This window comes from Nothobranchius furzeri, chromosome 6 (assembly GCF_043380555.1).
Source record: "Nothobranchius furzeri strain GRZ-AD chromosome 6, NfurGRZ-RIMD1, whole genome shotgun sequence".
NCBI classification, from domain to species: Eukaryota; Metazoa; Chordata; class Actinopteri; order Cyprinodontiformes; family Nothobranchiidae; genus Nothobranchius; species Nothobranchius furzeri.
The window spans coordinates 73,486,745-73,496,744 of NC_091746.1; the positions used below are offsets into that span (position 1 = coordinate 73,486,745).

General features: G+C 48.0%; 1 protein-coding gene across 11 annotated transcripts in view; it reads right to left on the reverse strand.

The window, feature by feature from the left end:
* The window catches only part of shroom3 (shroom family member 3), an 85,641-nt gene that overhangs the window by 17,152 nt on the left and 58,489 nt on the right, over positions 1-10,000 (reverse strand). For 10 of the 11 annotated variants that reach the window (XM_015943452.3, XM_015943454.3, XM_070552551.1 and 7 more), the window contains 9 exons: positions 9,041-9,199; positions 7,900-8,219; positions 7,585-7,819; positions 7,324-7,373; positions 4,684-5,125; positions 4,377-4,601; positions 3,891-4,299; positions 3,188-3,324; positions 1,503-1,652 (listed from right to left, as the gene is read on the reverse strand). In XM_015943452.3, coding sequence (XP_015798938.3) covers positions 1,503-1,652; positions 3,188-3,324; positions 3,891-4,299; positions 4,377-4,601; positions 4,684-5,125; positions 7,324-7,373; positions 7,585-7,819; positions 7,900-8,219; positions 9,041-9,199 — 2,127 coding nt within the window. The remainder of the gene's footprint in view (positions 1-1,502; positions 1,653-3,187; positions 3,325-3,890; positions 4,300-4,376; positions 4,602-4,683; positions 5,126-7,323; positions 7,374-7,584; positions 7,820-7,899; positions 8,220-9,040; positions 9,200-10,000) is intronic. The other variant, XM_015943453.3, reaches the window with a different exon arrangement.

Below are 10,000 nucleotides of genomic sequence, written 5' to 3' on the forward strand. Positions count from 1 at the left end.
TACCCACCAACCCACCCACCCACCCACCCACCCACCTACCTACCCACCAACCTACCTACCTACCTACCCACCTACCTACCTACCTACCTACCTACCTACCTACCTACCCACCCACCTACCTACCCACCTACCTACCTACCTACATACCTACCTACCAAACCACCCACTTACCTACCTACCTACCTACCAACCCACCCACCCACCAACCTACCTACCTACCTACCTACCTACCCACCTACCCACCCACCTACCTACCTACCTACCTACCCACCCACCTACCTACCCACCTACCTACCTACCTACATACCTTCCTACCTACCTACCTACCTACCTACCCACCCACCCACCCACCCACCCACCTACCTACCTACCTACCTACCTACCTACCTACCAACCCACCCACCCACCAACCTACCTACCTACCTACCTACCTACCTACCTACCTACCTACCTACCTACCCACCTACCCACCCACCTACCTACCTACCTACCTACCCACCCACCCACCTACCCACCTACCTACCTACCTACCTACCTACCCACCCACCCACCCACCCACCCACCTACCTACCTACCTACCTACCAACCCACCCACCCACCCACCAACCTACCTACCTACCTACCTACCTACCTACCTACCTACCCACCTACCCACCCACCTACCTACCTACCTACCTACCTACCCACCAACCTACCTACCTACCTACCTACCCACCCACCTACCTACCCACCTACCTACCTACCTACATACCTACCTACCAAACCACCCACTTACCTACCTACCTACCTACCAACCCACCCACCCACCAACCTACCTACCTACCTACCTACCTACCCACCTACCCACCCACCTACCTACCTACCTACCCACCAACCCACCTACCTACCCACCAACCCACCCACCCACCTACCTACCCACCAACCCACCCACCCACCTACCTACCTACCAAACCACCCACCAACCTACCTACCTACCTACCTGCCTGCCTGCCTGTTGTGCTGTTGTAAAACTGCACTACTCTGAATGCAATAAGTTGGGTGTGAACAGAGTTTTGAGAGAGCGAGAGAGAACAAGATCTGAGCATGAAAACAACAATTAATGCCCTCAAACCAACAAAAAACATTCCAGATTAAAGGCAGAGTACTAATCCAGTGCTCCGTCCCCTAGCCAATCAGCAACAGCAATTTTCTGACATTGCCTTTTGGGCCCAGCTTGTTCCGACTGGAACAGTGAAGTTGGTACGAAAAAGAGAGGTGGCAACCTGGGAACCATTCCTAGTGGAGAAGCCTTGGAACCGCACTCTGGAGTTGAAAAGGGTCCTTACAAGCACATATATTAGTGATGTTACAGTAATCAGGTCTGGACTCGTTTTTCTGCATCCCTTGGGGTCAGGAGGTTCCTGACTTCACTGATATGTAGGAGGAAGCGGTAAAAACATTAGTCTTTTCAAGGAGACCCTGTCAGATCAGGACTGACATTCTGGAGGACTCTGAACTCTGACCTGATGGAGGATGAGTCCTGCAGAGGGTCCGGTATCTGTTGAACTTCCTGTTTCCACGGAAAGTCCTTGCTGTTGTCTCCGTCCATTGATCCATCCAGCTGGAAGCTGCTGCGGCTTCTCTGCAGGGCTGAGATGGGATCTGCTGTTTTCCTGAACAGCAAACAGATTAAATCTTTAAATTTAACAGCTTTTCAGGAGGTGATTTTTGTAAAGTCCTGTCTCTTTGTTTTATCTGCAAGGCAACCCCCCAAAAAAATCATATTTAGTGCTTTGTGGTGTTGATAAACACCAGATTCGTCTTTATTGAGCCCAGATTAGGGCTGTACAGTACTGGAAAGGATGTTTCTAACCCTGTGGCGTATATTGCAATATTAATAATATTTATGAATTTTCCAAGATGGCTGCACCTGTTTGTGTTTTACGTACAGCGAGCAGTGGATTACATTCTCCCTGCTCAGCATTTAACTAGTAAACCACTCACGGTTCCTTTGAACTGTGAGTGGTGCAATCTACTGTCATCTCCCGCCTCGATGACTGCAATGCCCTTCTAACTGGTCTTCCAGGCTGTACTGTGAGACCTCTTCAAATGGTCCAGAACGCAGCGGGGCGTCTGGTCTTCAATCAGCCAAAAAGAGCACACGTCACCCCTCTGTTCATTGAGCTCCACTGGCTACCGCTAGCAGCACGCATCAAATTCAAATTGCTAACACTAGCATACAAAGTCCGAGACGGTACGGCTCCCATCTACCTGAATCCTCTTGCAAAGGCTTACGTCTCGGCCCGGCCGCTCCGGTCATCACAAGATTGTCGGCTAGCAGTGCCTACACCACGCTCAGGACAATCCAGACTCTTCTCATGCATCATTCCACAAATGTGGAATGACCTTCCAAGCACTACCAGAACAGGGGCTTCCTTTTCAATTTTCAAGAAACTCCTGAAGACCCTGCTCTTCAGAGAGCATCTTCTAAACTAGCACCCTCCCTGCACCCGTCCCCCCTCTCTACTGTCCACTCCTTGTTCCCTCCTCTCCATGATTGATGTCAATGTTGTTGTTATTGTTGTTGTTAGCCTCAAGGGCAATATGCCGAGTATCACTTGTAAGTTGCTTTGGACAAAAGTGTCTGCTAAATACATAAACATAAACATAAAGGACTGATCAGGGTAACGTCTAACAGAAACGGTATTTTTTACGCCCACAAGAGTCAGATTAATGTCCACACCAAGTCTCACGTCCACGTCCAACACGATATACCGCTGTTAGCACCCTCGTATAAGCTACTAGCCTGATCCGACCGGTTAAGGGCTGACACCCCCCCGCTGAGGCTAAGCCTTAAACTACATGTCCTGAAATGTTGCCCTCAACTCTCACACGTGGAGCTCCGACCAACCAAGGTGCATTTTGTTGCTGATTGGTGCGACAAAATGCTGATGAAATTTGAAAAACAACTCACAACCAACCCCTCGTGGTCTGCTTCCACAAACTGATTAAGAATGATGGTGATTGGTGGATCGCTGCGTGTCAGGTACCCTTAACGTTAGATGAGAGCATGCTGAGATCGACTATGTGCAATCTGCCGATTGTGCACACGTACATTGTGATGTCACAGCTCAAACATAGGCTTGTGCGGCTTTCGAACAGATGCGCGGAATAACAGAGGTAATACTTTAGCATCCATTTCTCCTACCTGTGTTTCATGTATTCGCCGCTGACGCCTCTGAAGCTAATCGTCCGGTGGGTTTTGGACACTTTCACGCTTCTCTCCAGCATGTTTCTAAGGTCATCAGCTCCACACGGGGCGGCGCCACGACCTTTATCAGTCATCTGATTCAAAATCAGAAAGCCAAAAACATACTGGATTAGCAAAACAGCTAAAAAGGTCCCAGGGCTGCCATTTAAAGACCAAGTTCACTCGTTTTTTCTGCACATCGGCAGTGGTCTCTAGTAGAAATGAATGTGTTATGAGCTGACCTCTGTGAGGGAAAAAAAGCTCTGGCACTCCTGTTTCAGGAGGTGGCAGCGAGCCAGAGCACAGGTGAGCAGAAAACAGCAGGATTTGGAGTGTTACTTCCTGTTTGGACATCTCGCCTCTGATTGGCTAACAGCAACACAAGTCTACCACTGACTCTGTTTGCCTTGTAAACTGTTTAAACTCCACAAATAACACAAGCCTGGAGGAGTTCTGCTGTGTTGTGGAGTTGCTAATGCTAACTGTTAGCTTCATCGGCGGCTAACTCAGGAAATAGGTGTAGGAGACTATTTTCACGTTCACTTAGAGTGACTTATATCTTAAAAAGTTAAACCAGTTTCTCTGTGAACTTGGTCTTTAAGGAGGCTCACTGAACTCTGACGGCTCCGGCCGAAGGACAAGCTCGGTGTGTCGGGTTTACCCAGGTTTGGGTGGGTTTGGTGCTGATGCTGTGGCTGCGCTGTTTTCCACCATGTTCCCGTCGCTCAAACCGACTCACTTTATCCATAACAGAGAGGCTGCGAGCAGGAGCTTGGGTGGGATTGCTAAAACTGCCGTTGTCATGGCTACTGCCAAAACCCCCGCTGGTGCAGCGCTGGACCTCAGCAAGAGCGTTCTCCAGGCGAGTCAGGGGGTGCTCGCTGTGGGTGTCTTCTTCTCGTTGTTGGTCATACTGAGGAGCTGCTGAGTCACTGAAGTGGCAAGGAGACCGCTGTGAAGTGGGGGTGGGTGGAGCATGAGGCTGGGGTTGAGCAGGTGAGGGGCAGGTGGGTCGCACCTGTCCCTGGGCAAGTCTGGATGACGCTGCTGGCTCTGAAAGGCTCTGATCTCTAGATTTGAAGACAGATAAAGAGTTAGGAGGTGAAAACACAGAAGTAAAACAGGTAATGAACACAGAGTAACGTACCTGGGATCGTTCTTTCCCTGTGAGGTAGAAGTTTTAAGTTCTGGACCAGAAAGGACAGGGAGAACCCTGAACTCCTGGTTCTGTTCTTCGGAAGGCAGCCTGTGGAGGTTTTGAATGAAAGGCCCTTGCTGATTTGGGGTCCTTCGGGGTCCAATCTGGCAGTCTGATTCCCCCCCGATTGTTTTTGAGTGTGACTTATGGGTCCGCTCCTGCTGCTGATACCTACTAGAGACAGGTCAGAGTCAGACTCAGGACCAAATATGAACCCAAGAAGACATCACTGATGGAGGTTAAGCTAACGCCTCACCTCTCGGTCTCGAGTGCTCGAGTCCTGAGCTGTGACGACGCCGAGTAAGACGAGCTGGGGCATTGGGAAGAACCGTTACTTTGGACCCCATTTTCTTCAGCTGACATCCGCTCATCCCTCCCGTTGACACCACACGGTCCCGGTGTCTGCTGATGCCGGCTCTCTTTCGCCATGGCAGGGTAGACTCCAGATGGACCTGGACAGGAACTGGAGCTGGGCACCTGGGCAAAATGTGGCTCCGGCTGAGGAACAGGGTACACGCCTGTAGGAAGAAAGACCCGACCGGATGGGGAGGGGGGACCAGCAAGTCCAGAGGAGGGCCCGGTCGGGAACGGAGGCTGGGAAAACGCCCCGCCCTGTCGAGGCTTTGTTGTGGGACTGCCTTCTGGACTCTTCTCAATCACGGTGTGGAGCTGACCATCAGGACCAAACAAACCTTTGGCTGGAAACAAAGTAAGGCATGTTGGTCAGTGTTCCATCAGATCTAAGCTTGTCAGACAACTGTTGTTGGATGTAGATGGATTCCAGTTCCCAACAGCGGTGATGAGATACCAGCTTGTCCAAAAGTCCAGAACAAGTTCTTACCTGTTCTCTTTCCAAGCAGGACTCTATTCATGTGACCCTTTGAAGTGGGTTTGATCAATAACTGAGTTTTTCTTTGGACGTTGGCTGATTTTGCTTTCTGTGTCAGTTCTTGTACCAGAATCTTAGAAGTGCTCCTAACTCAAGAGATGAGCCGACATCACACAGCAGACCACTTAGAGGTCAAATGTTAACACGTCTGCAGTAGTTTCTACTGGGAATGAATGCCTTGTAACTCGTTCTCTGGGGGAAAAAAGCCCTGGTGGAGTTGCTAATGCTAATGTTAGCTTCTACTAGCTGAGACGTTCTCTGCTGTTTCCTGGACGATAAACCAACAACAGCCTTCCCCGTCGTGAGTCCAGATGGGTGAGTCCATGAATGTTAGTGACAGTGTGACGTAGATCTGTCAGGATTTCCTAATCCTAGTTTCACCGTCTGTTTTCTATCAGAAGCTACTGCAGGAGACAGGTGTAGGAGACTATTTTCATGTTCAGCCTGCATGTTAAAGTCAGAGTGACTTTGGTTTCCCAGTGAACCTGCTCTTTGTAAACAGTGGCGGTTTTACTACTGTAACGCTCTGTAAGCCGGTCTGGCCCAGTGCACGGTTGCACGACTCCAGTTTGTGCAGAACTCAGTGGCTAGGATCCTGACAGGTACTAGATGTCGAGATCACATTACTCCAGTACTGACTACTCTGCACTGGCTCCCGGTGCAATTCCGAGCTAAATTTAAAATCTTAACTTTTGTTTATAAAGCCCTCCAGGGCAGTGCCCCCTCCTACATTACTGCACTTTTGCACAGGTATGCTCCATCTCAGTCTCTTTGCTCAGCCGAGCAGGAACTTCTGGTGGTCCTCCGGTCGAGATATCGATCGAGGGGTTATCGTGCGTTTTCTGTTTTGGCTCCAACTCTGTGGAATGAATTGCCATTGGGCATTAGGCAGGCACCGTCCCTTCCAGTCTTTAAGTCTCGTCTGAAGACTCATTTTTATTTGATTGCTTTTCAGCGCTAGGGTTCTTTAAATTGACGTTGTTTCTCAATGTAAACATCAAAAGGAAGCAGAAAGGAAAGACAATGGCAAATGTTTAAAGGGAGGAAAACATAGACCAAAATGGAAAAGAGAAGAAAAATAACTAAGGCAAAAGCACAGGAGCACTAACAGGAAGAAGAAAGCAGAGCAAATATTGAAAGCGCTCAAAGGGCGGGAAAGACAGGAAAAAAGAGGAGGACTAATAAAAAGTGAAAATAACTCGTGTCAGAAGGGGGAGAGTTTAGCAAATCCAGTTAAAGGTAAGATTGTCGAAAACTTAGTGTAAGGGGCCCCATGTCTGTGTTCGCCTTGGGCCCCCAAATTGCTAAATCCGCCCCTGTTTACAAACCCAAAAGGGTTCAAATGAAGGTAACTGGACTTTTTTGGTTTCTTGAAGACATTTTGCTTCTCATCCAAGGAGCTTTGTCAATTCTGACTGGAATATGGGAGAGTCAGTCTTATTAGCTGTAGCCGTCTGTTGTTATTTAACGAGCAGAAACTAACTAATCAACAAAGAAGTCTGGAAAAGCATCCACAGCAGCAACCAGCAAGGAAAAGGCCAACAGGCGCAAAGGCACCATCATCCCATATGTGGCAGAAGTCTCAGACACAACAAACACAACATCCCGGTAAACTTTAAACCCAACAACACCCTCAGACAGAACCTGGTCCATCCACGAGACAAAACACAAGACTGCGTCGTTTATGCAGTCCAGTGTAGTGAGGACTGTCCAGATCTTCACACCGGGGAAACTAAACAACAGTTACACAAGAGCATGGCACAGCACAGGACAGCCACCTCTTCAGGTCAAGACTCTGCAGTCCACCTACGCCTTACGCTCCTCGGATGAGAAGAGAGACGTCTTCAAGAAACCAAAGAAGTCCAGCTGCCTTCATTTGAACCCTTTTGGATCACCCTGACCTGGATGACTGAGAACCTTCACCATTTCCATATAAAGTTCGTTTCCTGTTTTCAGGGACGTGGCTGCTCCGGAAGAAGAAAATAAAGAAGCCATTCACGACCTTACCTGAAGCCACCGGGCCACTGGAGTGATGCCAGGAACCTTTCTGCAGAGACCTGAGTGAAATTAGAGGACGAAACAAAATAAAACTCGTGTAACTGTTTCCTCTGGCTCGGTATTCTTTCATTTTAGAAAATTATTGCTTTGACTGAAAACTGAGGTTTCCACTGAGCATCGGAACTGCTACACCAGTAGGCAAATGGCATCAGGCCATAATGGATACCAGTAACGTGACTGCTCTTGCGTGAGACAGAAGACCTTGCTCACCGTAGAGACCGGCCGTGCTCCAGACTGGACCAGGAGTTTGGTCTCTCGTGGTTCCTGATGGCGGCGTAGCTGTCGCTGCGCCTCGGTGGAGCAGGCGCCCCTTTCAGGCTCTCGTACGAGTTGTGGCCAGTCGCCGGGCCCCATATTGGTCCAACGCTGTGCCTGTTAGAAGCCGGCATGCTGCCACTGGTCCTGCCACTGGCGTTGCTACGGTAACAGACACCACCAACTGAACCTACAGCATCGAGGGGATGAGTGATGTCTAGGTTGACATGGTAACACCCAAGAGAACTTCCTGTGAAACAGAAATTTCACCTTGGAGATCTCGGGCTAGTCCTGCTCTCACACCTCCTCTGGAATCGCTGTTGCTTAGCAACGTGGCAGAGGTGGAGCTTAGCTCTGGCTCCTGAGAGAGGCCCTGCTGGTTGTCATAAAACGTCCGGGTATGAGGAACGTCCACCTGCAGTAGCTCTGCGCTTCCTCCGCCTCTCTGAGAGACCGTCTCCAGAGAGTAGGAGCGCTCCGGGCTGTACGAGGGCGTCGAGGCGAGGTATTCCGCCAGACTGGAGCAGTTGGAGAAGGAGGAGTAGGCGGAGTCTCGCTTGCTGTGCAGGTGGTCGATACTGTTCGATGACCTGAAACATAGAAAACTGGTTTAATTAGTGATTACTATCCATGATGGATTGAATGCATTATGATGAAATGGTTAAGTGTTTGGAAGAAAAAATATCAAGTAAAAAAACTTTTTCTTCTTTTATGTCGCTGTGTTGTTACTGTTGATGTCATCGCCCCCTGCTGGGCTCACAGACAGTTTGTTTTTACTGCAAGAGTCACAGTTTTAGTTAAAGACCAAGTTCATTTGTTTGTTGTTTGTTTGTTTGTTTCAGCACATCTTCAGTGGTCTCTAGTGTACATGAATGCCTTGTGAGTCTATCTCTGTGGGAGAAAGCTCTGGCGCTCCGGTTTCCAAAACTGGAAGTGCACCTGGTCAAAAGGGAGCAGAAGACAACCGGATTTGGAGTCTTATTTCCTGGTATTTGGACATCTCTCCTCTGATTGGCTAACAGCAACACAACTCTTCCACTGAGTCTGTTTGCTCTGCAACGTTGATGTTTTATCTCCACAAATAACACAAGCCTGGCGGAGTTCTGTCATGTGGTGGAGTTGCTAATGCTAACAGTTAGCTTCTGCTAACCAAGAAGCCTTCCCCATCACGAGTCAACATGGGTGAGTGCACGAATGTTGAATGCATGAGTGCATGAATGCATTTGCCCGTCTATTCTCTACCAGAAGCTAATGGAGGAAACATGGGGAGAGGACTACTTTCACATTTAAACAGCACATGTTTCAAAAATAACACGTAAAAAACATTTTTTCAGCAAACTTGGCCTTTAACCAAATATTAGAAAACCTGTAAAAGCGTTCTGAATGAATGTGATTTGTAGTTTGTATGAACCTGGAAGAGGACAGCTGGTGGTTGGAGGAGTATGCTGGGTGAGACCCATTGTGACCATGCTGGTGCTGGTTCTGTGCTGTGGAGTGGAGATGAGAAGACTGGGGTGGGTCCAGGCTCTCCATGCTGTCAAACCCGCTGGACAATTCAGTAGTTGAAGCACTGAGGACCGAGATAAAGAGAAACAAAATTCATCCAACATGATAGAACTTTTAACTTGAAGTGATAATCAAATGATTTAATCCATTTGTTTTATTTACAGTCTAAATTATTGTTAAATGAATGGGCTTAGTATTGAGCCCTGTGGAACTCCACAGAGACAACTAATGTCTCTACTTTACTCTTGTTTTATAATTTCGAAACTATTATTTAGATTCAATGTGGACATTAACACCAAAAAGCTGCACGTGTCGGCTCTAGAACAGCATCTGTTCACAACGTTCAGTTTGGTGGTTTGTTTTCAGAACCAGAATTACAGTTTTATGCTAAATATTTCCTTTTATACCGGAGACAATGAGTTCACGCAAGTTCAAATTCTGAGTAAACCAGTTCGAGCGAAATCTCTTCAAATCAAAATGTGTTCAAATTTAATTTTAATAATAAATTTGACACTTTAGCTAAATAATCAGCTGGAAGTAAAACTTTCTTATGGCTTATGTTAAGAGTTGGATTATGAATGTGTGTCTGATAGGATCAGGCAGTGAGTTTAAACATTTTCAATGATTAGCTCAATTTCTTCATGAAAGTTCCTCCTAGATTCCCTAAACTTCTATCAGCTGCAGGTAAGACACTAACCGAGCAGACGTTCTCAGCCCAGCCACACTTTACATAACCTGGTGAATCCCTTTAACTAAGTAGTTAATTACTTTCTCCTATAACAGATTGTGCGCATGTGTGTGTCAATATGTGTGTGTGTGTCTGTGTGCAGGGTTTGAATAAAGGGGGAGCTAAGGGAAGCCTGGC